The following is a 26,179-nucleotide window of genomic DNA, read 5'->3' on the forward strand; positions in this document are numbered from 1 at the left end:
TGAGCAGACATCAAGGGATCGTAACGCAGTTGTTGTACTGACATATTTAGCGAATACTTTCGACTCGAGGAAATGTATAAAGAATATCAGTCTCAACGCTCTTCGTCTGCTCTCTTCATTCACTTTTCCATTTCAGATTCAATTTTTAGCCTAAGATAACAGATACGAATCAGTCAAGCAATGCCAGGTAATCAACAACAACCACATGCGAAAACATCCAATCTCTCAGACTCTGGTAATACGCCTCTCCCTGATCTCAGCGCAAGGAAAGGTTCCACTCCAACATACGAATCAACATCCGATTCGACCTCTCACAAAGAGAACGATCAGGGAACAAGACGAGAAAGTACGAGTAATGTTGTTGCTTCACCAGCATATACCACTTTTTCACCAACCACTTCCATCAGCGCAAATATGACTACACCTGATCCATCTGTAATGGCGATTCATGGATCAGTCATGACTAATTTTCCTATGCCCCGAGGGTTCAAACATGATAATATGAGTGAGGATGAGTGGGATAAAATAGCTTCGAATTTGAATAAAGGAACTATTTCGAAAGGTGTGAGTGGTACTTTTACTATACCTGAGACTCCAATTGAGGAGAAACTCGAATCGAATCCGAGCAAGTTGGACAAAGAGGTGGAAGATAATACGTCCAGAAGAAACCAAGAGAAGAAGGCGCCGAAGACCGAAGCAATCGTCAACAAGAACAAGAAGGAAAGGATTATCGCGATTGACTTTGACGATGTATGTTGCGAGACTATGGCTACGATCATCAAACAGCACAACGTCGAATATAATACTGATTTGACCATGTGAGTTTTCATCTTCTGCTGAAAGGATAAGTCTATATACCAATGGCAGTTGATGGGTTTAATTTGGATTACAGATATGATTTAAAAACTTGCGATTTCTGGCAAAATAGAGGTTGGGGTACACCTGCTGGTAGGTATGATCGACAGCTTTCCAGGATCAGCGGGCTGATGTCACACCGCAGAGGTAGCTAGAAAGGAGCAGACATTAAATGATCTACTTCCACTGACTACCCCTATTGAAGGTTTCGCAGAAGGGTTGAGAGAATTGCATGAAATGGGTCATCCTATACACATAGTCACCTCTCGTCCTGCCAAAGATAGAGAAGGATTGATTCAATGGTTAGGACGACAGGGAGTCACTATAGGTCATGATCCACAGGACCTTATTGTTGAAGTTCATTTCAAAGGGGCTTATAACGATATTGAAGCTCTAGTCGAAGAAAGGGGATTAGATGATACTGTGGTGAAAGAGTTGAACGATCATTTGAGATCCCTTTGGGCGGAAAGTATTGGTAAAAGGATAGGCGGATTAAGCAAACTCAAGGTGGGCACATATTCGTTCATCGGAAAGGCAATTGAACGCACTGCTTCAGGACATTTTCACTCGCTTCTCTACTTTAAACCTCTTTTTCCTCATGAAGACGATTGACAGCTGAAATTTCTGATATAGATAATACGAGAAATCAACGCTTCATTATTCATAGATGATCATTATGGAGATCTTGAACCGATCATCAAAGTTAGTCCAAATATTTCATGTTTATTATTTGGAGAATATGGTTGGAATCGATATAATTCCGGTTCCAACACTCCTATTGAAATGTTTGATTATAATGAAAGATCAGAAAGAGGCTTGATTTTGCCGAATGATCATATCAAATTTGGGAAAGAACATAATTTGTATAGGGTAAAAGATTGGAAAGAACTGGTTGAATGGGTCAAAGAGTGGGATAATGAATCTGTTTAATATTGTGATGATACAAGTTTTGAGGAAGCTTTAGATGTATATGGCGAATTTATATATGACCTGCACACTGCGGTACTCCCAAAGCTTTCTCTCTTTTCTAGCTATCTCTATATCAAGATGATTGATATATTATTCCTTGTACATTATGTAATCAAGTATGTCTATACACGACGCCTGAGTTTGCATGTTCTGAATCACATAACCATATTTAAGCATACCAGTACATATTCAACAAGGACACAGAAACGTATCAAGACGTTTAGCCAGTGCATAGAAGGATCACCCTCTTTGCCAAAACCAATTACTACATGAATTGAATATCAGCGATGTCTGCATTCAACCTCTTACATCCCGCCCATCACTCACGTCTTGCCCTCAAAACCCTTAGCGCTCAATTCTTTAACTTCCTCGGATGTAAGACTAAAGGTTAGAGCTTTTGCGTTTTCTCCAGCTTGCTTGGCATTTCTAGCTCCACCTAGAGGTATCGCCCCTTTACTTATAACCCAATTCAAAGCTATAGCGGAAATTGATACTGTGTATTTCTCTGAAAGTGTTTGCATATATTCGATCAAAGGGGCAATTTGTTCCCAAGTATATTGATTACTAAATCTACGAGATATGTAGCTTCAGCCCACACTGACCCGTGGAAGTGACTAGAAACGCTTACCTCCTTCCACTTGGTATAGGGTTCGAAGCGTTATATTTCCCTGTCAATCTGCCCATAGCAAGCGGCGAGTCTGACTCAAATGATCAGCAAAGAATCCTCAAGATTGTAAGAAAGGTGGCTCAGCCTAACTAACAAGCAAGACAGGCAATATCCCTTTTCTTCATCTCTGCTAATAATCCATTCTTCTCAGGACCTTGACGAAGTAAATTGAATTCGATTTGATTGGAAGCTAATTTAACATTATGTTTTGCTAATATATCGGAGAATCTGATTCTGATCGTGATACATGATATCAGCTTATCTACGTAACTGAGAAAACGGACATGATTATACTCACAATTCATCTTGACTAAAATTTGAAACTCCCACATTCTTACACAAGCCCAATTTCAAACATTCAGCTAAACCTTTAGCTAAACTTTCAAAAGATCCTAATCCACTAGACGAATGAATCTGGTACAAATCGACTGAAGGCAGATCGAGTCTTTTCAGAGATGCCCGTAGTCTATCAACTATAGGTGGGTTCATCAGGTACAAGGAGCCTGGTCGAGGGAACGGTAGGACTGGGAGTGAAGTCGTTGTTAGCATACAATTCCAGACGAGACTCGCAGCCAGGCACTGATGGACAGCTCACACTTTGTAGCTATATACAATTTGTCTTTGTCCTCCTGAGTACTTTCTTTGATAAGTCCACCTATGATTTTCTCTGATTCTCCATTCCCATATACCTCCCTGCGATGCACGTCACCATCAGCTGTAGGTATGATTCATTTGACGAAACTTACGCAGTGTCGTAAAATGTTAGTCCTTCTTTAACGGAAGTTTTGAAAGCTTCTTTGATATCAGGTAACATTTCAGATGTGTACCCCCAGGTCTTATCTCCCCATGACCAAGTACCTATCCTCGTATTAGCTTATTATCACATAGCGTTTGGATGGTATCACAACGAACCTATAGCCATAGCAGGTACTTGTACACCAGCAATCGTAGCATGTTTGATGATTTGAGAGGGTGGAGTCATCTCTAATATTCGCCTGGTCGTTGATTAAAAATCGAATAAAAGGATGATATCGGTTCGTAGAGAGATCTGGATATTTGAATTTCTGTATGCTATTTATACGTTCAAAAGTCTTGATATGAATGGAGATTCGAAGATGGCCATTTCCCGTGGACAAGAAATCGAGATCTTGACTTATCACTCGTACTCGAATCGTCAACTAGGAAACTCGGCAATCCTGAACAGATAAGAAAGTCTGTTTATCTATGAATTCATAAGTGTAACGGAGTGCGGTCAATTCGACCGTCGCCATATTTCGTAAACAAGTAACAACAATTCCGTATTATTCGGTAAATGACCGAGTAAGTGAGATCGGCGTGATGTCATCGCTTCTTAGAACAGAATGTTCTTTTTCTCAAAGAGCCTGCAGAGAACGCTCTTATACGCGACATTCGATCCATGCTGCGGTATATGACTATGCTAATATTTTACAGAATATGCTAATTGCGCAACCTCATGATGTTAAATCCAAACCATACTAGCCTAGTCCGTAATACTAATTCCATTCCTCCTTGACTACTACGCCAACCTCCTCCAAACTCTGCAGAGTCCCTTCCCATACTTCCCTCTCGTACGGCCCCGTGACTCCGCGTTGTTTGACCAGTCCATCCGCTACTCGTAAAGCAGCAAAAGCGAGTGTCTTACCCACTGTCACGCTCATAGCACTTGCGGTCTCATCCCCGTAACACAGCAATGAAGCTGTTACTTTCTCCACGGAACCATCTTTGGCGGCGAGAGTGAATGCGTGGTGAAGAAGGCAAGTGTCTCTCTCCCCAGGTGCGTAGGATAATTTGTGTGACAGGAGATGGGCAAATAGGTCGACAGGTACAGGCGATCTGAGATTGGGTATGGGAATGGACGAAGGGGATGAAGATGGGTCGCGGGGTAATAATGATAACCTGCGGAGTCAGATTGTTCGCAGTTGTGAGAATTGATCTACTTACAATTTCAAGGCGTCCAGTGTCTCGCTGTCCATCGCCTTGTCCCCAAGTAAGTCGCTCAATACGACTGGCAAATCTTCAATGGTTAAAGACTTGTTGTAACCTAACTGCCTAGCTGCCGATAACAAAAGGAACTCTTCCCAATCCTCTGGAACTCGCTGCAGCGGTTCGCTGGATAACAAACCCAGCTTTCTGAAAGATTCAAGCAGGTTTGAGAACCCTTGATATCTGAATTTGCTGTCAGCTTCGTCCGAATTAATCTCAATGTATGTGCCCACCTCAGAGTGCCTCTGAATAGATCTTTGAGTCCATCCACCTCACCCAGACCGTATTTCTCAGCATAGGGGATCGAATCTCGGTTGGCTAAGCCTTCGAGTTGTAATTCCGGCCATAATTTCACTACTGGAAAATGCTTAGACAACAGCTCGTTTCCCTGTATCTTGACAATCTGGAAAATCGCATGAGCAAGACACCATTGTGAGAGGGGATATACTCACCTCATTATCTATCTTATAATGCGCATCATTCTGAGCAGCTGTCAAGACAGCTTTAGGACTCCACGAGAACTTGTATCGCAGCGGGACCTTCCGGATTGCGCATGGTTAGCTAAGCTCGGTGCTATTTCGAGATCGCTCACATTACTAGCAGAAGGTTCAGGTAATCCCCCGCACCAAGAGACGAAGGAAGTGACCTTTTTGCCTTCTCGTTTGACTCGTTCGAGTATACGCATAGCAGCCATCGAATCGATTCCCGGGTCAAGTCCGCATTCCCCGAGGAGCAGGACTCCTTTCGCTTTCGCCCTATTCATTGCATCAGCTTGGTGTTCAGGGTGCAGTATCATCGACTCACGCGTCATCCAGTGCTTTCATCTCGGGAGAGACATAGGAAGCGGTCACAAGGTGTTTCTCGTGTTCGATACAGTGCCTGGCCACTTCAGGATGGAAAGGCGCCGGCAGCAGACTGCGTAGTAAGTGAATGAGCTGTACGGTCCCCGTAATGCAAGAGGAGAGAGGCTTACCTGACTACTACGTCCGAGGCGGATACAGCCTCCCGCAGAGCGACTTGATCCCCCACATCTAAAGAGATTGCTTCAACGTTTGTGCGATTTTTGACATGCGACCTGGCTTCGGATAGGTTGTTGCTTGCTGCGATATGAGTCCGCATTTAGTCGGTACCGTTCGTGTGGGATAGAGTAGCTCACCGATTGATAAGTGGACATCTGGCCGAGCAGCGAAGACCTCTACAGCAGGTCCAGCTACGAGGCCACTGCCTAATAAGAGAATCTTTTTCGGTTGACTGGTGGCATCCGTACTGTTACTGGAGTGCCCGTTGGTCACAGAGGATTTCCAAGCCTCTACCTTCGGTAATAGCCACGAATGAGGTTCAAGTATCTTCCCTTGCTCCACGATCTTGGCTTTATTCAAGGTGTCCTCTTCTGCCGCTTTGTCGCCTTGACTATCCGGGAACAACGCTCGGCGGACATAAGGTAGAATCTTGGAAGAAAAGTGCGATGAGGCGTCGGCAGCTAGTTCATCGAATTAGTTGCGGCTCTCTTGACGACAAACAGCGCCGACTTACCCAATTCAGAAGGTAAGATATCTATACTACTAATCAACATTCCTCCTGGTCCCTCAAAATACGGATTGTCGATTGTGGTGAATTGATCAACGAATTCGAGTCCACCCTGAGTCATTGGTGAGCTGCTGCAGTGGCTAGATTAACCTAACTCACCTCCTTGTCACATGTTATATCCTGCACAGCTACCAGTTTTTGCTTCTCACCGCTGGAACCCAGGAGGGACGCAAGGTCAGAATTGCTGATGGTTCGAGGGAATTTTGATGACCACCCTACACCGTTTATGATCGTGGTCAAGTACGGGGCGATCTGCGGGGGCGGTGGTTCAGCCTTTGATTCGGTCACTGTGAGTCTACGGCCTACCTTGTCTGCAAAAACCGACTTATACTTCTCAGGCGACTGATAATATCCCATCCTATCAAATTGTAATCCGTCCTGACCGACAATGAAGGATGAAGTGGGGATCATACAAGCGTAAACCTGGAATTTATCAGCGGAATGGAAGATCCACCCTAAGAGGGAGCTCACTCGGTTGGCGGCTACACACGTTTCAGCTTGTCAGTGGTGATCAAGCCGATGTATAAATGACCACTTACGGGCATCCTTGAGATTAGCTAATTCATCCGCCTTTATCCACTCAACGTTCAATTCGTCTAACATATCTTTCGCTCCAGTTGAAACATTACCAGCGCTGCATTATATCAGCTTGCGGACTGAAATGAAGGCAGCATAACCCAGCTCACCCAGTAATGCCAATGACTACAGGCCCGTGCCCTTGACTGCTCAAGCCCGAAGAGCTTCTGACGTTCTCACCACACTTCCTGAGAGCGGCCTTGAACTCGACCAGAGTCCCGGAAGCGTAAGGTCTGGGCAGGTGCTACATGTGACTTGTAAACTATAGCTGTGTGCTGATATTCCAACTTACCAGTAGAGGGGACCCTATACCTCGTTTCAGCAAGGCTACCCCGGTCATGGATAACGCTTCTCCAGCGCCAACAGCTGTGTCGAAATTCAGCTACATCAACCCACACCAAATCATAAGCCTGAATGCAGCTCACCTCCCGCATACCACCCGAACGCAGCTACTCTAGCCCTTGAGGGCTTTCCGTCTTTGCCGATTGAAGGAGCCGTAAGAAGCTCGTGGTCTATGAGAGTTTGGTGTTCAGCTGGAGGGAGGAAAGAGGCTAACAGGGGGGTATTGTATTCCTGTATAGGATGGTCTGAGTTCATTGCGGCGGCAGTAAGAGAGACCAACTTACTTGACCTTTATGGGTATGAGAAAACATCATCCAATTCCTTTCTTTACCTTCTGCACCACTTTGGGAGATCAATCGATGAACGTCTTCCAAAGGCGGTTCTTTGATTCCTAATACTACGTCGACTTCTTTCGAGAGGGAAGGAACGACTTTAGCCCCGGCCTATACTGAGTGAGCGAAACAGTAGTTGGCAAGCATCGTGAAAAGGCTTACCTCGGTGTAAAGGGAATCTGAGAAACACCTTCTCGCGCAGCTTTCGACTTCGACTGCTAGTTCCCCATTTTGTTCACTCAACAATTCCCTCACAGCACCTGGAGTCAGAGCGGTACGTCTCTCCCATATCCTTTTCGGATCTTCTCGTCGCAACCCCAGTGTCGTGAGATCCCGTTTAGATAAAGTAGACATGGAGTAGGGATTCCGTAGGGTTGTTCGAATTCGCAGAGAGCGTAACATTTTGGAGGGAGGGTATATAAAGTATAAGCTGGGTTCAGAGAGTTAGCGTAACGCAAGATGTCGCTGAGCGTTGTGGTTGAAAGTAGGTGTCCGTCAAAAAAGGACAAGACGATTCCAATTGACTAAGAGACAAAGGACGTCGACTTTGTCAGAAAGGGATGGGGATGAAATTACATCGCGCATACGTCCATAACGCTGCTACAAGCCAAGGCTGACAGAGTAGCTAGCAGACATCTTTAGGCGAAGTCACGAGTAGTAGTTGAGTCATATGGTATAGCTGAAATTTCGATGTTGTGGATTGAATAGGTGTCCTCGCGTATTTTCTATAAGCGCTTAACCTACTATTACTACATGGTCCGCCCGGTACTCCGAGTTAACCGGACGACGCCGCCTGGTAGGGTCACGCGCGTGTGGCAAGCGGTTCATTGTGGTCAAGAATTGTCAAAATTCCTAGTCGCTTCTGTAGTTTAGTGGTTATAATTTTGCACTTGTACGCTTCGGACAAGGCTTGAACCTCGGTTTATATAGCACATGCAAGGGTCATGAGTTCAAATCTCATCGGAAGCATCTTTTTGAGCTCGTAGCATGCATGCATTCGACTTTTGAACCAAGACTAGCGTTTTGCGGGCGGGTTTGAGCTTGAAACTCCGTTGTAGGAGGTTAACGGGAGGTTTGAAGCAAAGTGCCACATTCATCGGTTCGGGTACCGTTGTGAGTGTATGAGTATCTGGCGCGTCTTAGCCAGGAGTTGGAAGCCTGTAGATGGTCATCAAGTCGTCTGATGCTCGGTTCGAGTGATAGTCTGAGTGAGCGTGCAGAGCTGAAACAAACAGACCAGGTGGTGGTCTCTGTTCGCACTTGTCGCTGTGCAAAAGCAATTAAACGATCAGACTGGCTAAAGGCGCAATGGTCCATCCGCTGAATCCGGGTTGATCTGCTTAAACATTGGTTATGCGAGACCCAACTCAAGATATGTCATCCCGTGATAATCGGCTTCAATTCCTTGGTCTCACACTGGCATTGCGAGCTGCAGCTGTCATGCGCACAAGGTATGCTCACACTACGATCATTTGTGGCTTGCTGAATCTTGAGATTATCTTGCACATCGGACCTGCTGACATACGATTGCTATACTTCATACGAGATCCAACTAAATGATCTTGCCTACATACTATAACAGTAATAAGCTACAGTGTTGTATTACCGTTGTACTGAACAACCGCCTAAAAATGTATCCGTCCTTCACCCCAAGCCCCACAACTTACTAGAGCGAGATGGATCATGTCGGATATCTACAACGGAACTGCGGTTAAACACTCGACTGAATTTGTGAGCTCGTCATGTCTGAGGTGAGTATAAATCGACTAAACCTCATCTGACTTCACAATCCCCTTGGCTGACAATTTAGAATACCATCGCTGATCCCGCCGTTAATTCGCATAGTATTCATTCAACTGATACATCCGATCAACTACCATCTATCGGTAGATGAATGCAAAATCCTCGTGACCATCATTGCCCGTCGTCTACAGACTACCGCTAATTCCAAGGAAATATCAGTCAGTAAGTTGTTTCCACTTTCCACCATTGAACGGTGGCTGAGAACTTGCGCTACATCGCGGCCATCCACCTTAGACACTTCGCTTGCCTATGCGTGAGCCCATAGCTTTGGTGAGTACGCGCATTGGTTTACCACATTCTTGTACCTGGTACCTTTGCTACCACCGCTCCGACTCGGATCATAGCTGATCGCCCAAACATCATCGGCCTGTGGTTGAAATTCAAGCCACCTTGCAAGCACAATCTATCAAGATCACTTCTTCCGTCAAGAGCCGAACTGGCTGACAGGTGAATCAGCCTCAATTCAGGTGTCGTAGTGCCAATGCCGATATGTCCTTGAGGTTGAATAGATACCCGACATAGCAAATCCCACAAGATACCCCTCTCCTCGTATCTCTAGCTCAATCAGCACATGAGCTTCATTCGGTACTGGTGCACAGTGTGGATGGTGGCTGGTATATAGGGAGGAGGATAGTAGGGTGATGTGGTGGGGCAGAGGAGGTTACTGAGGCGTAGTGGTCGGGGCTTGGGATGGAATCATCTAGGCGACGAGATACGTCGAGGACGTGTACATCATTGTGCTGAACAGCACGCTATGAGAGCGACCGTATGGTAGGTAATTTCATGGATGGAATATGCCAAAGAAAAAAGTACACGACAATAGCATCGACGGCAGGATAGATAATTCATCGCAGATCCGACCAGACAAGCGGTGACCGCCACTTCGAAATGGGTAACCTTATCCGGTCCAACCGATATGTCATCATTTTGTGACCAATGTGTCTTTTGTTCTTTCTACTCAGAATGCAAACCCCATTCCTTTTACTTCTTGATCAATATCACCTGGGTCACCATCTCATCAATGCTTTAATGAGAGCCTGAACCTTGTCACCTGTTCGACAGGGTCAATACTTTACTGCACTTTCAAGTGGATAATTGGAGGCATACTCCCCGCCACCATGTCCGAGGTATGTATGATTCCGAGAGACTCGCCAGATTCGCACTGAACCAGATCCATTTAGTACCAAGTCCGCAAAGCTCGAATGCTGGAGCTGCAGAGAGAGAAAGAGGAGGGCCTTAAAAGGGAATTGGCAGCCAAAGCAGCTCGGGAGAAACAAATAGCCAAGGAGGCTGAGGAGGTGAGTTGTGTCGAAGCAGAAAGTTTAACACCAGCTAAGACTATCCGTGCTCCGCTTGTAGCTCCGAAAGCGACAGGAAGCTGCTGCTAAGGAAGCTCGTCGACTGGAGCTCATGCGAGCCAATGAAGCTTTGAATAAGAAGGTTGGAGGGCAGGCGAGTAAGGAACTGGAGTATAATCCATTTGCGGAAGATGCTAGGCCTCCTCCGTCTGCGATCAAGGTACGTGGGCTATGTCACAGAACAACCTTTTCATTCTCTAATGTCCAAATCACGCATCTTAGCCACCGGTGAAACCGTCCCCTAAAGCAGGTCCATCTCGCCCCGTTACTTCATCGAAACAATCTGTTCCCGGTCCCCCGGCATCTAAACCCCGAAACCCAGGTCAACCGCGCAAAGCACGAGCTCAATCAAACTCGCCGCCCCCTCTTGGACGAAAGGAAAAAGCAGCAAAGGCTTTCGCTCAATCGGCTAAAAAATCGGCGGGTGATTCGTTATTCTCAGTGCGAAATTTAGTAGAATCAAGGGAAATTCCTCCGGCTCCAATCAATGGTCCCCCTTCGAGACCCAGGCAAATTTACAACAACCCATCTAGTATACCTATTCATGGATTGGGAATGTCAAACGGACTAAAACGTGACCTCGATACCAAAAACATTTACGCAAAAACTCCAAAATCCACTAGAGAATATTTATCCAACCAAGCTAAATTAGAGGGAATGAGGAAATTGTGTCCTGATAGGGAGACACGGGATCGGAGGTCGATTGAGGAGATTCAGAGGGATATCAAAGCGAAGAGGGGTTTAAGTGCGAACGGTTCGGGGTATCTAACGCCCCCGGTCAAATCGCCACTAAATAAAGGGAAAGAAAGGTTGCCACCGGTGCAAAGTAAGCCGAATGGAACGAGTCAACCAAGGTCAATCAACCCACCGAGGCCGACTAAACCACCTAAAAGAAAACCATCTTCGTCTTCATCCGAAACTGATAGCTCAGATGACGCACGTCGTAGGAAGTATGGACGTAGAAGTCGATCACCACCTATAAAGCTAAACGAACATTCAAGTCATATGGATATACGATCGACTATACAAGATCTATTTAGAAGACCTGGGGCCAGACCCACTAGGTATCAAGACGAATTCAGTGATTCAGGTAGTGAAGATATGGAAGCCGGTTTAACAGATGTAGAGGAAGAAGAAAGACGTGCTGCCAGGATCGCACGCAGGGAAGATGAATTAGCTGAATTGGAGGAAAAGAGACATAGAGAGGAAAAGTTGAAGAAGAAGAGGGAAGCAGAGAGAAGGGCGAAGGGGTAAGGATGGTGCGGGCCGACATTGGATATTGCGAAATCGAAGTTGTACATATCACTCTTGTCCTATGAGCAATAGAGTATCTCGAGATCAGCTAGACTGCTTTTACTGTTGTCTTTTTAAGATCGTCTCATATCATATATCTCATCATGCATCTAGTCACATCATCTCTTGTACAAAGCATGTCCTGATGATCTACCTCACAGCAGAACAAACGTCTCCCCTATATCCCCAACAACAAAACAACCTTCATCATTCCAATCCCCCGATATCCCCATTGATCTTCGTGAACGACCAAAATCAACTCGAGTCCCTCTGGATTCATCCTCATCGCAGAATGTTCCCCAATGTATACCCAACGTCCTTTTCGATTCTAATATCCTGTGAATCTCAAGCGAATCTTGTGGTGAGCAGTGCAACGACGAAGTAAGAGTATATTGATCCAGTGATAACGAAAGCATGGTTCGGAGGAATGGAAGTGATGAGCCGGTTGACAAGGGGAGTAACGATAAATCAAAAGGGGAGTAATGCGAGGCGATTTCTGAGGACGCGCCGTCAGCATAAAGTTGCAATGTGTGAAAAGACCGACTCACCCTTGAATGCTGGACAAATCGCATCGTCGTCCCCTTCAGGCGCAGTAGCGTACCTATAGCCTGTATCCCTAGATTTTGCACATTAGCACAGATCCACCACACGACGTGGAGTTTACTCACCCCCCGAAGAAAATCTTAAATCCCTCCCAACCCCTCATACCCCTCTGATCGACCTTATCCTTGTCCCTTTCTTCCACCACACCAAGACACCAAGAACCCCAGAGGGTTGTCATGTGGTCTAGCAGTCCCCTTCCAGAACGATGTTGCGCAGGTGTGAATGCAATTTTCAAATTCAACGATGACGGCTCATGGATCGTTTCACTCGATACTCTCATCTCGTTCTCGCTTTCCTCTGGTGGATAGGTGGGGTCGGTATCACTATACGGCGATGAGTTAGGGAATGAAACGAAAGTCTCATGCCACCAATCTAGTTCTGTGACCCTTGTCGAGGGTATTCCGGAAGCAGTGAACCATTGCTTGAGCCCTAGTCGAGTCGGTTAGCTTAGCGGTATGCTAATCCCTTTGAATCACTCACCAAGAGGGACCACAAAATGTATGGTGGATTGGTGGTACTTCCACAAATCTATAATGCTATAGTAATCCAAGTGATCGTCTACGTGCATGGTCAGCTATAGTCCCGTCGGTGAAAGCCCGCGTCAACTCACAGTGATCATGCGATATACAACAAATATGTATATCAGGCAGTTCAGATACCTTGCAAGGGGGATCGAGATATCGAGCCGGGCCAACAGATTGCGTTGGCGAGCATCTAGACGATTTGTCAGCCGCCTTCATTGCACTCCCAACTTACCTATACGAAAAGATCGGATCAAATAGTATACCGGCGAATCCATCTCTACCTTTCCAAGGGACCTCAACCAGCACCCCGGCATGTCCAAGCCAGGTAACCTTTTCCTTCTGACTTATTTGATCTGCTCGAGATAACCAAGTCGGAGTTACCACTTCAACAGGTGGATCACGCCAATCTTCAATTTCATCATCATCCCAAATCTTAGATAACTCAGGTCTGACATATATCTTCTTTGGTATTTTCCTCGTCGAGTTTTCCGCACGTAGACTAACATCTTCTTCCCTTGGATTGTCTTCATCACTCTCATCCAATTCGTATTGATCCGGCTCATACGACAAGTTGACTTCGCTCCGAGACCTGCTCCGTTTTAGCTTTGATGATCCCGGAGAATTTTCAGGATGCAAAGCTATAGCCGCGCCCAATTGATATGCCAAATACGCATCTTTCAGACTTGCTGTTCTATACGAAGGCCATGGGTTTCTGAAATATTTAGGCTTATGTCGTGTTTCATTCGAGCAGTCGTCCTCTACGGGTTTCGCTCTAGACGATTGAAAGGGCCCGTGGTGATCCCTCAACAACGATGCGCTTGGTGCGATGAGCGAGATGACTGGGTGGGTCATGGTGAGGCGTTGATTACAATGGAGTAATAGGACTCGTCTCGTCTGGTTCGCTCTATGTATATGATAAGGCTGAACGTGCATACATATACTATCGTTATGACTCTTAGCGCTATCATACTTCACTCTTTCGTCATACCCAATCTAGGCACGATTGGACGGAATCAAATCCAACATCGTCACCGGTTAAGACGGATGGATGAAACATGTTCACATTCCTTCATTTATCCTCTATTTTTGATGAAATTGACCAATCGATTAACGTGTCGGATCCTCCCAACATGCCTGTCGAACCACCTCGTTCGTCCTCCCCGCTGTTATCGGAACCATACGATGCGGTGCAAAATCCCCAAGCAGCTAGGAAGAGGGTCAAGTTCTACAAAGAGATGAAGAGATTGCATCCTGATATTGAGCCTCCGATAACTTGGGCAGAGATTAGGGAATTCATGGGGGGTTTGGTTGTTCTCCTTGCTGCACCGTAAGCCACTGACAAGTCACATGAGGCCATGTTTTCCCAGAATAACAAGCTGATCATCCATCGCATATTATTCCTCGCAGAATTATCATACCTGCGAGATTGATCCAACATGCCATCACTTCCCCTCTCACCATCTCCATCGTCCTCAAATTACTCCTACTTGGATTTCTTTTTCTCGCTTCGAGTGTGTTCTCAATTTTGGCTGCAGGAGCCTTCTTCTGGTCTTGGAAGATTGGTGGAAATATTGAAGTAGAAGGGTGGTTATTCTATGGGTAGGTTTGTGTTCTTACCTCATTGCCCTGTTCAAGTTCGCTTTGATCTGGCGCTCCGTGTGAGTAGAAAGCTGATCCCAAGTCCCAGCTCTAAACACCATCGCCCGCCTCATGCAACCGTGTACTTCCCCCTCGACAGGATCGAGCAAGATTTGAGGTATGATGTTCAGGTCGAATTGGAGCTCGTTAGACCCACTAAGGGCACGACCGATGAGATGGGTAAGCATATCGCCGGTAAAGTTTGACCATTCACTGACTTGACCTCTAGGCAACTTCATGCTATCTCTCGAACTGAGAGCGTTGGATCAACCTGAACGAGTACTGATTACAGCTGCTCAACCTGTAAGCTTCCGCCGTTTCGCTTTCAGGACCAGCTGACGCCGGATTCCGCCTAGTCACTACCCCCCGCTCCTCTTGCATCTCCTTTTATCTCTCTACCCGTACTGCCCACATCCCATCTCCCTTGCATCGTCCCTTATCCATTCAGATCGTTATGCCCTTCAAGGCTTCTAGGCTATTCCGTACCCTCGGCTAAGATTCGAGAACGAAGAGCCAAAGGGGGTTTCTCAAGTAGAGAAAGAGGTAAAGACGTCGTTCCCCTCAAGAAGGACCTGATGGAGGGAGTAGTACTCAAACCCGGTAGGGTACCTGGAATGACGATTGGAAGTGGGTTTGTCAGCATAGGTGCGTGATCCTCTGGCTGCGCTAACGACCGGTTTACGAGAAATTGTCTGAGCATGACCGACTCCCAGGCCGAGAGGACCTATTCGAAGACAAAGTTGCGACAGGAGCCCCATCGAGGGAAGTGAAGACCACCGGGTGGGTCCTGGTCAGACTCACCCCCAGGCCCACCGGTATAAGGTGAGCTCGTCGTATAAATTGCTCGAATCATAGTCTGATGTCCGTTGCATCAGGTGGATCCTTGCCTCGCATCCCTTACCGCCTCTCTTACTCCTCCCTCCGATCTCACTTTCAATCACCTTCTCGTCATCGATACTAGCGTTCACAATCATCACCTTGTTGCGCAATGGAACGAAAGGCAAAGATAGTAGGCAGAGTATTGACGGATCGGGAGACAAATCGCGCAGACAGGGTGGCAATATGTCGAATGCAAAAGACCGCGAATCCATCCACGTCATGACCCACAAGGGGTCGAAAGAGCAACGAAAAGAGGAACTGTCAAAGATGAAATCTGATCTGGAGGAAAATTTGGCCAAGTCGAAGAGAGGTGAAGTAGCACTCGGGAGAGTAAGTGGAATCGTGTTTGCACCCCTGAATACAGCGCTGACCAGTCGGTAGCCCGCCAACACGCCGTCATCCCTCAACCCCAGCTCCACTCCGATGACGCGAGACTTATCAAACTCCTCGATCACATTATCAGGGTCAGACTCCGCAGAGACAGTCACTCCTACGAGATTAAGAGACAGAGGACATGGTGTTGTGGGTAGTTCAGAATCCTCAGGATCTTCAGGAAGTGGGAGTGGATCAGGAAGCGGATCAGGATCAAGTGGAACAGTGAGAAGAAGGGCTAAAAGGAATTCAGCAATGGGTACAGGTTTAGCTTTGGGAGCGAGTGCAGGATTGAGTGAATTGGATGATACAGAAATATCGATTGCGTCGGGAGATGATACTGAGATTGAAAGTGGTCATCGTGATTGGAGTGAACTTGGAAGGGAATTTGGTTTAAACACGTAAATAAGTTTGATAGCAGTTGTATATCGTCTATAATGCGTCCATGTCACCTGGTATTGCCGTTGCAGAGCGGTGTCATCGCAGCGATGATTTAGTGAGACTAGATGGAACATGATACATATACAACTAAACCACATACAAAGAACACCTGAATCTCTCCAATACCTTCCAAGTCTTGGTCTAAGCGAATCATCACAAAGTCCCCTCAAGTTTGCGCTCCATGCACCACCCTAATTCATATCACTCCACTTGCCTCTTGAAATACCTCGAATTTACTACATATCCACTTATGATACCGAAAACGGTTTCTCCTAATTGGAAATAGGAATCAAGGAAAGATCTAATCGCTGTGTCTTGAATAAGAGCTAGGTGAAAGCTAAGTGGAATAAAGGTAGATTAGCATACAGAGTTAACCTGGTGGATGTTGAGGTTGAAGAAGAAGAAGAAAGGTAGACAATATCTCATGATTCTGATACCATATTAAATAGTTGCTTTCATTCTGAATGTTATTCAATCGACTTCTGGTTGCTCTCCAGTCATAACTTTGAAACATCAAGCAGCAGGGACAATTCCACTTCCACCCGATGATATGGAAAAGAATGTATGCTTAAAATGAAACCCCTCGAACTCAAACTCACCCATAACCAGTATTCTTCTTAACTCCAGCTATGATAGTTGATATAGCTATTAAATCAAACATCCAATGACCAACTTTACCTAATCCAAGCATCTTTAGAACGACCACGAATTGATATTAGGTCTCGCGGTTTATCGGTCAAAGTAATGAGGAGATCAAGTTTGAGATTGATTTAAAGTCGAGTTTGAATTGGTCTTTTGACTCGCAGATACCAGGAGTCAATATGGGATGTGATGGTGATTGTGATGCAGCCAGCTGCTGGTTATTGAAAGATTCAATAGAGTACGAAATTTGAGGCAAACGTTGTTCTTTTGTATATATATGTTACACAAGTCAAATGAAGTCAATAAAGATCGATTTTGACAGAACCAAAGGTGAATTAACCGACAGGCGCAAGTTTACGTTGTTTCCCTCACTCTTCCTTTGCAACCGGTATAAAACTGTTCTGGAAGTGAACCATGAAGGACGACCTCGTAGTAAAGTCGAGAACCACACATTAAGGAGCTTGTAGAACAGATACATATACAATAATTTAGATCCGCACATACATTACAAGCCGCAAAATACCTTGCCTTGCTGAGCGATTCAACACGTCTCGAACACTCAAACGCCACCCTTAAATATTTTTTCTCACTCCTGCAGCAGCGTGTTTTCTCCACTGAGTCTGCAAGGACATGTAAGATGTGATAGCACTGCGACCGATTGTCAGCTATCTGGCTCTCAATCACCTGCGACACTCGGCTCACCCTAAAGCACCTAGCACGCCATCATTAACATTGCTATAACCCAGACCCGTAGCAGGTATCCAGATATCGCATGAATCAATGATCAACTGCGACAAGAGGGTTTGTCTTTGGCTATTATAATCATCAGTTCGTATGCCTTTCCCTATGACACAATCCAACTCACGCCAACATCGCTCTTCCCCTTTCGCGATGTTCACTTTCTTCCCTGGCCCTTTCATCCGGACCTTTCTCACTACTTTCCCTTCTTGACACTTCGGTACTCAATCGGAACCTCTTACTGTCCGCTCGGAGCTTAACCATTGATGCAGATGAAGAAATTAAAGAGAAGACTATACCGGATAACCAGAATTTGAATGTCAATCTCTGGAATCGTTCAAGCTGGCTACATTGTCGTAAAATTTCGTGTCTCAGCTCCAGTGACTAAGATCAGCTGTAGGCTTACCCCACTCACAACTTATCAAGCTTCAAGAATCTGACTTGACCTAACCAAACGATCATATCGTTGGTGAAGAACCCGGCGTAGCCCAATTGTCGACCGATCTGAGCAAGGTGTGCTACTTGAGCAGGCCCTCTGAGGTTTGTTCTGAAATACCCCAGAAGCAAGGATTAGTACAAAGCGCTGACTAGTGCTAAGCTAGACTTACACCGGCCTTTGAGCGAGATTCATGGCTGATTGCAAAAACTCGGCAGGCCTGAAAAGTCGCATGACTAGTAGTATAGGATCAGCTTTCAGGCCAGCCTGTGCAATCGCTTACCCCTTCTAGCGCTGGCTAAACCGTTCTTCAGCCCTTCCCATCGTGCAGCGGCTTCAACATCACCACGTCGGAGCAAAAACCATGCTAAGAGTCGTGAGACGTATTGTATCAATCTATATGCCTGTTCACGGGATTGAAGAGTAAGTCAAGAGCTTCAACCACAGTATTTGGACAACACACCTTATCTCTTCCGATAGTTGTAGCTAACACAGCTAAACTCTGGCTAAGTTTGGGGTGGAGTATCACCTGGGCGGCTATACTAGACATGATTCGTGAGTCTGCCTTCGAATTGTTGTTGAGGATGGAAAAAAGATAGAGAGGTAAAGCTATTCTTATGGTAAAATACCTAATGATATCGGACTCGGTTCAATCCAATAACCGGTAAGGAAATAGCTTCAATCAAGTCCACATCATTACTTTCCTTATCAATCTGCCCCGTTCCGTCGGCATGATCAATTAAAGTCGAGCGACGTCTTTCCGCTTCCATTTCATCTTTTGTTTTCGTATTTTTGCAAAGTGCGACATTGTTTGGTCAGGTAGAGAGACGAGAGGTTCAAGTTCAGCAGGTCAAACGCACAAGTCATTCCAGACGATTGTAACCTTCTCAGATCTCCCTTCGCTCCCTTGTCAGACAAAACCCAACCATCCACGCTTTACCATGTTCTCACGTTCGATACGAACGCTTATCCACGCTGGACCTTCCACTCGTTCCCGATCTCATATAGTATGCGCACAATGTCTCAAATTCATAGGAACCCCTATTCAGCCAATTCCTACAATTCGAAATGCTAGATTCGCCTCATCGTCCTCGGGACAACGTCAAAATAACAATATAAACAATAATCGACTACCCAAACTACCTATATCTCACAAACCGCCTAAACGACGACTTGAAGCTGCTTCTCAACCCCTGAGAAACGCCCCTTCGAGTACTAGGGGACCTGTATTACAATGTATCGCTCATACGACGGCCGAGAAATACGATTTATTAGCTTTAGGCGGTGTACTAAAAACCCTAGGAGTACGGTGGGATGAAGTACCCGAAGGTGATCGTGATAGGGCTTTTGTCATTTCTCCATGGAAAGGTAGAGGAGGTGTCGAGCGTATGATCAGATCAAAGGAACTATTACCGATGCAAAGTACGAGCAACAAAAGTGTGGAGATCGAATGGGTGGAAAATGAGGAAGATGATGTATCACGGGATATAGAATATAGAAATTCTCATACCTACCAAAGGGGAGAAATGGGTTTCGGATATGGAGAAAAAGGTGAAATTTGGGTATTCCCAAGTGGTAATTTTGTAACTTGGGGTTTGACCGAAGAGGAAGGTAGAAGTTTTCTCCGAGACGTAATCAGGAAAAAAGGTTGGGATGTAGAAAGTGGTAGATTAGAAGCAAAGGAGTATGAAGTTGAGGAAGTTGATTTTGTAGTCGATCCCACAGCGTGAGTTGGTGTATCTCACGGCGCATTCTCAATCTGACCCGGACCAATAGCAAAACCCACATTCTGGGTAATTTAATACTCCTTGGTCGACCACCTGAATTGTCAACATTCTCCCCTTCGCCTTCGTTAGCATCTCTATTAGCTCGATACACATTATCGCTCTCGCTTTCCCGATCATCATCTTTATCCGTTCTGGAAGACCGATTAGATAGTCACATAGCGGGCGTCTCCACTCTACCTAGAGCTCTACAGCGGACTGGACGTCAACCTCTAGATCGAAAAGAGGTCATTCGGAAGATGGGTGAATTGATGACTCTCAGAATGGCAGTAAACACCTCTGGTGGAGGTCTGGATGATACTCCTGAGTTTTACTGGAGTGAACCGGAGCTTGAGTGTAAGGTCGATCTCTTACAAGGCATTGCTATAAGCTTATACCTATATTTTCAATAGCTTACTTCGACTCAATTGCATCTGAGTTTGAAATCAAAGAACGTATAGATGCGTTTAATAAAAAGTTGGATTATGCTCAGGAAGTGCAAAGTACCTTGCGAGCATTGTTGACAGAGGTTAGTGGATACACCGTTCGCTCGTGAGAACGATCAGCTGACGTAATGTAAAGTCCTCGGCCCATAGGATGGAAGTCATTATTATCCTGCTCATCGCAGTAGAGGTAGTCATCGTAAGCTAAATCTCACCCATCTGATTCAGGATGATTCGGCTGATATATGAGAACAGGTCTTGATCAGGGAAGGGCCAGAATTAGCGCACAAATTCATTGAAATCGTCAATGCTCAAATGGGAACAGGTACCCATACTGCCAAGCTAGAAGAGGTAGAAGAGGGGTTACAGAGTTTGTCGGAACATACGCCCCAAATAGGTTTGCTAGCTTCTACTTTGAAAGCTGACAGGCGCGAAGAGAAGGATGTTCATCAGCCGAGATTGGTCTAAGATCGAATCAGACAGGACGATGTGAGTCGAGTAGCCCCCGAATCGGTCATAGATCCATCTATATCTGTTGGACCCGGCTCAAAATATAACATCGCTACACACATCTCATACAATGCATCTCGTACAACCAGGATCTAAATATGTTTCACATTTGTGTAGCTGAAAATGGTTCGCGATGTTTTGCTAGTGATGGTCTTCGAGTGAATACCGTTTGACCGTTCTGCGCAGTACCAACCTGTTTGAGACAGTCTGGCTGTGATGACATTTGATTACATATTCGCACCGCCTGGTGATTGTGCTTATACGCTAGATGACCTGGACCCCGATACTTCTGATAAGGCGATATACCGCTTGTAAGCGATCTGGACCGCTTATGGTTCGTTCTGACGTAATTGTGTGGTGACGTTGATGTCCGCCTGAAGGCTTATACATATTGTAGACCTGTGGTGCGATTGGATAGTATAGGTCAAGTGCGGAAACATTGACTGTCCGACGCAGTCTGCACTGTTGTCAAGTAATCTCTTGGACAGGTCTGGGTGGACCAGCCAAGAACACCGCCTCGAAAGCCGTAGTATTTGTTAAATGCGGAGTAAAGAGGCAGGATGAATGGCTTGTACTCTTACGATCCAACATCCCCAGATTTTGGCAAGCACGTGCACAATACCCGCGTACGCTGGACTCATCAGGCGGCAATGAAGTCCAGCAGTGAAAGTGAAGAAGCTGCAGTCAAGTCATCTTTTAATAACAGCTGACGACTGTACTATATAAACATATAAACGCTTTCATTTCCAACCAATGGCGTTGTGCGATAGTGGTTATTCGGCGGGTCTAGAATTTCTAATCTCTTCAACCCGTGCCTTCTGGCTCGCATGTTCGAATCATGTCAACGTCGAATCTTTTTGTGTTCCGCACGATTTTTGCTTTTTTCTAAGTCTCCTTCACGAAAACCCCGATCAGAAACACGCAAGTCTAATCAGAAAGGTCGGCAGGCCTCCTAGAGACGATTCCTCCTGACCCAAGAGGTAACAATGGACATGTGGTGAATTGTCTAGAAGTACAAATCCTCGACGTTGACATGTTTCGAATATGCGAGCTTTATGGACTACTGACGAGTGACATCATTTCTTCATGGTTGATCGATCAGGCACAACCGGTTCAGACTGATAATATTTCCGAGAGATGTTCGAGGTCTTGTCCATCGAGATGAGTGAGCAGAAATTGTTGAGGTTTGAGGTTATATACATTTGAGTAATGTTTCAAAAAGATAAATACCAACACGATCGTCTATATTTGAGATTACATATCTCCGCAAACTCAAACAATACATACAGCTGGAATTCTTTGATATTCAGAAAGTTTGCCTCATCATGATTTCCCGTCGACTAGCTTCGACAATCACCGTTCCTCCTTCAGATAAATCAACTAGAAAGATTGTATTAGTAGGAGCAGGATTTCTAGGTTAGTTTAGTAAAGCTTCTCTAGTCACGATTTGATTCACTTTTGCGATAATTGAATAAATTTTTCCAACTAAAAGTTTGAAATTGAATATAGGATCATATATCGCAAAAGCACTAATAGCAGATCCAAGGAATAAAGTATTATTAGTTTCAAGAAATCCACAAAAACGTGAATCTTTTTTTTTTTGTAATTTTAACTCATTGTATACTTTTTGAACTAATTATTTAAAAATATCAAAATATAGTTTATTCTCAACTTTCACATTTAGGTTCTCAAATACTTTCACCTAAATCAGTTGATATTACATTATCATCATCAAATGATTTCAATAATTTAAAAGAAGCTTTTAAAGATGCTTCAGCAGTTGTTTCTATGGTAGGTATTTTAGTTGGATCAGAATCAAAAATGAATTCTGTTCAATGGAAAGGTACAGAAAATGTTTCAAAATTAGCTAAACAATTTGGAGTTAAAAGATTTATTGGAATTAGTGCAATTGGTGCTGATGAAGGTGGTGTAACTGCTTAGTAAGTTTAATTTTCTATTCATTCATTTATACTTATTTAGAAATTTATTTGACATTTTGTCCTTGATATTTCGAATGATTTAAGTGCTCACACTTTTGCATAGTTGGAGAACTAAAGCACTTGGTGAAAAAGCTATTTTTGAAAATCATCCTTCTGCAACTATAATTCGACCTTCTATCGTTTTTGGACCGGGAGATTCATTCTTCAATGTAAGTGGTGAAGACATAGAAGATATATTAGAGGAAGGGATGACTCATTGAGTAATCTTACATAGCGGTTCGCAAGTTTAGCCAAATGGTTACCTTTTTTACCTGTTTTTGGAGGTGGAGTTTCTAGATTTCAGTGAGTTTACTCTTATTTTTTAATGCCAAGTGCGAATGTGAATTGGATCAATATTTATATGATCTATACCTTAAGACCAGTATACGCAGGTGATATAGCTCGAGCAGTTGAAATTTGTTGTCGCGATGAACCTGAAATTGTCAAACAAGTTGGAGGAAGGATAATTGAAGCTGGTGGACCAGATGGTATGATATTTGATCCCCCTTCGAGTTTAAAAAGCTAATTGATAATATAGTATATACATATCGAGAAATAATGCAGCTTGTTCTTAGATATTCAGGTTATGAAGGACGTAGATTTATACTTAGTTTACCATTTTGGATAGGTAAAATACAAGGTTTCTTTTTAGAAAAATTACCTGAAAATTTATTTACAGTTACTCGTGATCAAGTAAGTTTTAATTCTTCGCATATGGAACGAGAATTTAAAAAAAAAAAAAAAGAACTAATAAATCGAAATGATTTTTAGGTCGAACAACTTAGATCTGATAATATAGTTTCACCACATCCACCATTATTTTCATTAAATTTTAAAGATTTATTAAAATCTTTTCCTTCTTCTTTACCTTCTTCTTCACCTAATCAAGCTGAATTAACAAGTGTTGAAAGTGTTTTACCAACTTATTTAGGTGTTGAAAATCGTCAAGAAGGAAAAAGAACACATGGTAGAAGTAGAGAACAAGGTTTAGAAGAGATAAAAAGGTTACAGAAGAAAAAATAATTAAAAATGAAATGAGGATATCATACATATCATCTTGATTTACCTACGAATCGTAACGAAGTTTACTTTCATTCGTTACACTTTTCTACAAAAACTCGGTATTGTTCATTTACAAGCGCATTTTCACCCAACATCGATTCCTTTTGATCCACCGTACGCTACTCGGGTCCATCGATTACACATTTGATCACGAATTTCCCATTTTTATCTTTTCCTGCTTTTGTAATTTCGAAAGCTTCCAAAGCGTCTTTGAATTTAAAAGTGTGCGTAAGAAGTGGTTCGAGATTTACTAGACCACGATTGACCAAATCAATAGCAAGTGGACTAAACATAATGATTAGTTGCATGTAAAGCGGGTCACTGATTGTATGACCATTAATATACTCACTAATCGCCATTACCGTATCTACCGTAAAGTGTATAACACGGTCAGCCAGATAACCCCTATATTACTTATCATTAGACTCACCTCCATCCACCTTTGATTGTAATTTCTTCAGTTGTTACTCTGAATAAAGGGATTTGAATATCGGGTGGTCCGAAACCAGTTTGTACGTATGTTCCACTTTGAATACACGTTCAATATTGTTATATTTGAGATTATGAAATACTAGTATTTTTTGGAATTTACTCACCCTGGTCGAACAGCATTTAATCCCATTTGAATACATACCTCTGCTCCTGTAGCATCCATTACCAAATCAATCGAACCTGGACCTCTGGTTGGGATACCCAAAGTTAAGAGTAGATCTTGAGCTGCTCTTAAAGAATATTGAGGTCTACTTTCACCTTCATTTTGCTTAATCTATAGGTAAAACTCGTTTATTAGTATGAATAACAAATAACAAAAGTAGAAAATTAGACCTTACTGGTATATAAATATCTGTAGCTGCATATCTTTTTGCAAATTGTAATCTTTCTTTATTTATATCAACAGCTACAATTCTATTTGCTCCTAAACCTTTCGCAACTCCCATAGCCAATAATCCTACTGGTCCAGCACCGAAGATTATGACGTTATAACCTGTTCTCAATTGACCTTTATTGGCTATTGCATGAACAGCAACGGAAAGAGGTTCCATCATTGCACCGTATTCTAGCCCTACTGATTCGGGAAGTTTATAAACTAGATCTGCTGGGCTACAATGATAAATGATGTATAGTCAGCATGAAGCAGTAAAGCCTTATCGATTAAGCTTCGAATAAAGCAAGATTGATAAAAGTATACTAACAGTTTATAATACCTTTGAAGTGTTCCTCCTCGAGAAGGTGGATAAGCTGCAAATACCATATGTTCGCATATCTAGAAAGAAGGGCTATTAGAATGGGGTTCCGATACTGAATACGTAGACAGAGAGTGTTTCGACTGCACATACTTGGTAACATCCCCCTACACGTATGATCAAGATTGTCATCAGCTCAATAATCTCGGTTATGACCACTTGTTTGGAAAAGCCTGGCACTCACCTCGACAATCCGTACACATCCTACAGGTCACACCAGGCTCCAATGCGACTTTATCCCCAAGCTGAATGGTCCCTTTCCCAACTACACTATTCACGGCTTTCAAATCTTTCCCTTCCGTTTGAGCTAATTTTCCAGCAAGGTCATTAGACTGCTTGGCTTTCAAGGCCACGTTTGAACCTAATTGGACGATTATCCCGGATGATTCATGTCCTAAACACATCGGTTCTTGAAGCTTGACCAATCCCATAGCTCCGGTGTTGTAAACTAAGAGGAATAAAGCGGTGAGCGGGAGCTCCAAAGAACATGGAGCTCTGAGGATACAACTAAAGCCGATGTAGATTTGATCGCCTAGGATAAATTGATTGTACCTACAGTGGACATCCGATCCGCAGATCCCTGTTTTCTTGATTTCAATGAGCACCTCATCTGGACCGACCTCTGGTATCGGTTGCTGAAGGTAACAGAATGGCATTAGCGCTAATTTCGTCGAAAATCGAGCAACTGTCGCAGCTACGTAGCTCACCTCCTCATATCCTGTCTTCAACTTGTCATGCAGGATAAACGCTGGGTTATCTTTCGGCTTGAATTCAGCCGGGTGAGGACTACCTTTCGGAAGTACAGCTTGCGCGGACATGTTGCTTATTGATGATAGGCGATGATAGTGTCGCCGATGGAGGAGCAATCTTCCTTATATAATTGACTTGTGGGTCAAGAATAACTTGATCATACTTTGGTCCTTTCCACCACGCTTATGTAGACGGACAATGTCATACACCGTTAGACCGTACTAGTTAAACATCATGTTCACTTTTCGGGCCGAAGTCGGGCTCATCATGGGAGAATACCAATTAGACAAGAAACAGGTGATCTTTGTTTTCGTAGATCTGGAGTCTCCACCTCCACACTTAGTTTGAGCTGTCTGAGTTTATCGTGAA

General features: G+C 44.2%; 11 protein-coding genes across 11 annotated transcripts; 5 read left to right on the forward strand and 6 right to left on the reverse strand.

Annotated features, from left to right (window-relative positions):
• Positions 1-180: 180 nt before the first annotated feature.
• Positions 181-1,785, forward strand: I206_104211 (uncharacterized protein; the record flags this gene model as incomplete). The annotated part of the gene is made up of 4 exons (XM_019155951.1): positions 181-818; positions 893-948; positions 1,001-1,362; positions 1,489-1,785. 4 exons carry the CDS (start codon positions 181-183, stop codon positions 1,783-1,785), a joined length of 1,353 nt encoding a protein of 450 aa, XP_019010909.1.
• A 279-nt stretch (positions 1,786-2,064) lies between these two features.
• I206_104212 (uncharacterized protein) lies at positions 2,065-3,473 on the reverse strand (the record flags this gene model as incomplete). The annotated part of the gene is made up of 8 exons (XM_019155950.2): positions 2,065-2,089; positions 2,152-2,394; positions 2,453-2,522; positions 2,586-2,725; positions 2,790-3,015; positions 3,087-3,184; positions 3,238-3,349; positions 3,404-3,473. The coding sequence occupies 8 exons, from the start codon at positions 3,471-3,473 to the stop codon at positions 2,065-2,067; spliced, it is 984 nt and encodes a 327-aa protein (XP_019010908.2).
• Positions 3,474-4,005: 532 nt separating this feature from the next.
• On the reverse strand, positions 4,006-7,734 carry I206_104213 (uncharacterized protein; the record flags this gene model as incomplete). The annotated part of the gene is made up of 17 exons (XM_070202918.1): positions 4,006-4,408; positions 4,454-4,678; positions 4,729-4,898; positions 4,948-5,034; positions 5,088-5,250; positions 5,300-5,410; positions 5,469-5,595; positions 5,652-5,975; positions 6,029-6,134; positions 6,182-6,334; positions 6,389-6,564; positions 6,622-6,716; positions 6,769-6,902; positions 6,951-7,024; positions 7,084-7,231; positions 7,285-7,443; positions 7,495-7,734. The coding sequence occupies 17 exons, from the start codon at positions 7,732-7,734 to the stop codon at positions 4,006-4,008; spliced, it is 2,895 nt and encodes a 964-aa protein (XP_070059019.1).
• Positions 7,735-10,253: 2,519 nt separating this feature from the next.
• I206_104214 (uncharacterized protein) lies at positions 10,254-11,747 on the forward strand (the record flags this gene model as incomplete). The annotated part of the gene is made up of 4 exons (XM_019155948.1): positions 10,254-10,262; positions 10,317-10,433; positions 10,495-10,653; positions 10,716-11,747. 4 exons carry the CDS (start codon positions 10,254-10,256, stop codon positions 11,745-11,747), a joined length of 1,317 nt encoding a protein of 438 aa, XP_019010906.1.
• Positions 11,748-11,941: 194 nt separating this feature from the next.
• On the reverse strand, positions 11,942-13,765 carry I206_104215 (uncharacterized protein; the record flags this gene model as incomplete). The annotated part of the gene is made up of 6 exons (XM_070202919.1): positions 11,942-12,282; positions 12,335-12,402; positions 12,455-12,818; positions 12,870-12,947; positions 13,000-13,103; positions 13,146-13,765. 6 exons carry the CDS (start codon positions 13,763-13,765, stop codon positions 11,942-11,944), a joined length of 1,575 nt encoding a protein of 524 aa, XP_070059020.1.
• A 278-nt stretch (positions 13,766-14,043) lies between these two features.
• Positions 14,044-16,207, forward strand: I206_104216 (uncharacterized protein; the record flags this gene model as incomplete). Its single annotated transcript, XM_019155946.2, has 8 exons — positions 14,044-14,240; positions 14,321-14,512; positions 14,601-14,731; positions 14,781-14,854; positions 14,908-15,196; positions 15,265-15,373; positions 15,427-15,760; positions 15,812-16,207. The coding sequence occupies 8 exons, from the start codon at positions 14,044-14,046 to the stop codon at positions 16,205-16,207; spliced, it is 1,722 nt and encodes a 573-aa protein (XP_019010904.2).
• Positions 16,208-16,444: 237 nt separating this feature from the next.
• Positions 16,445-16,934, reverse strand: I206_104217 (uncharacterized protein; the record flags this gene model as incomplete). The annotated part of the gene is made up of 2 exons (XM_019155944.1): positions 16,445-16,580; positions 16,843-16,934. 2 exons carry the CDS (start codon positions 16,932-16,934, stop codon positions 16,445-16,447), a joined length of 228 nt encoding a protein of 75 aa, XP_019010902.1.
• A 523-nt stretch (positions 16,935-17,457) lies between these two features.
• I206_104218 (uncharacterized protein) lies at positions 17,458-18,609 on the reverse strand (the record flags this gene model as incomplete). The annotated part of the gene is made up of 7 exons (XM_070202920.1): positions 17,458-17,533; positions 17,588-17,698; positions 17,751-17,969; positions 18,039-18,170; positions 18,232-18,295; positions 18,343-18,463; positions 18,523-18,609. 7 exons carry the CDS (start codon positions 18,607-18,609, stop codon positions 17,458-17,460), a joined length of 810 nt encoding a protein of 269 aa, XP_070059021.1.
• A 391-nt stretch (positions 18,610-19,000) lies between these two features.
• On the forward strand, positions 19,001-20,733 carry I206_104219 (uncharacterized protein; the record flags this gene model as incomplete). Its single annotated transcript, XM_019155942.1, has 5 exons — positions 19,001-19,785; positions 19,836-20,179; positions 20,236-20,351; positions 20,405-20,464; positions 20,521-20,733. 5 exons carry the CDS (start codon positions 19,001-19,003, stop codon positions 20,731-20,733), a joined length of 1,518 nt encoding a protein of 505 aa, XP_019010900.1.
• Positions 20,734-22,100: 1,367 nt separating this feature from the next.
• On the forward strand, positions 22,101-23,777 carry I206_104220 (uncharacterized protein; the record flags this gene model as incomplete). Its single annotated transcript, XM_019155941.1, has 8 exons — positions 22,101-22,191; positions 22,285-22,359; positions 22,436-22,715; positions 22,819-22,924; positions 22,990-23,057; positions 23,133-23,242; positions 23,293-23,447; positions 23,526-23,777. The coding sequence occupies 8 exons, from the start codon at positions 22,101-22,103 to the stop codon at positions 23,775-23,777; spliced, it is 1,137 nt and encodes a 378-aa protein (XP_019010899.1).
• Positions 23,778-23,935: 158 nt separating this feature from the next.
• Positions 23,936-25,878, reverse strand: I206_104221 (chlorophyll synthesis pathway protein BchC; the record flags this gene model as incomplete). The annotated part of the gene is made up of 11 exons (XM_070202921.1): positions 23,936-24,101; positions 24,166-24,183; positions 24,247-24,342; positions 24,413-24,582; positions 24,647-24,917; positions 25,010-25,080; positions 25,154-25,167; positions 25,245-25,340; positions 25,422-25,508; positions 25,617-25,695; positions 25,768-25,878. 11 exons carry the CDS (start codon positions 25,876-25,878, stop codon positions 23,936-23,938), a joined length of 1,179 nt encoding a protein of 392 aa, XP_070059022.1.
• Between the last annotated feature and the right edge of the window lie 301 nt (positions 25,879-26,179).

The sequence above is a fragment of the Kwoniella pini genome, chromosome 5 (assembly GCF_000512605.2).
Source record: "Kwoniella pini CBS 10737 chromosome 5, complete sequence".
Classification (NCBI taxonomy): Eukaryota; Fungi; Basidiomycota; class Tremellomycetes; order Tremellales; family Cryptococcaceae; genus Kwoniella; species Kwoniella pini.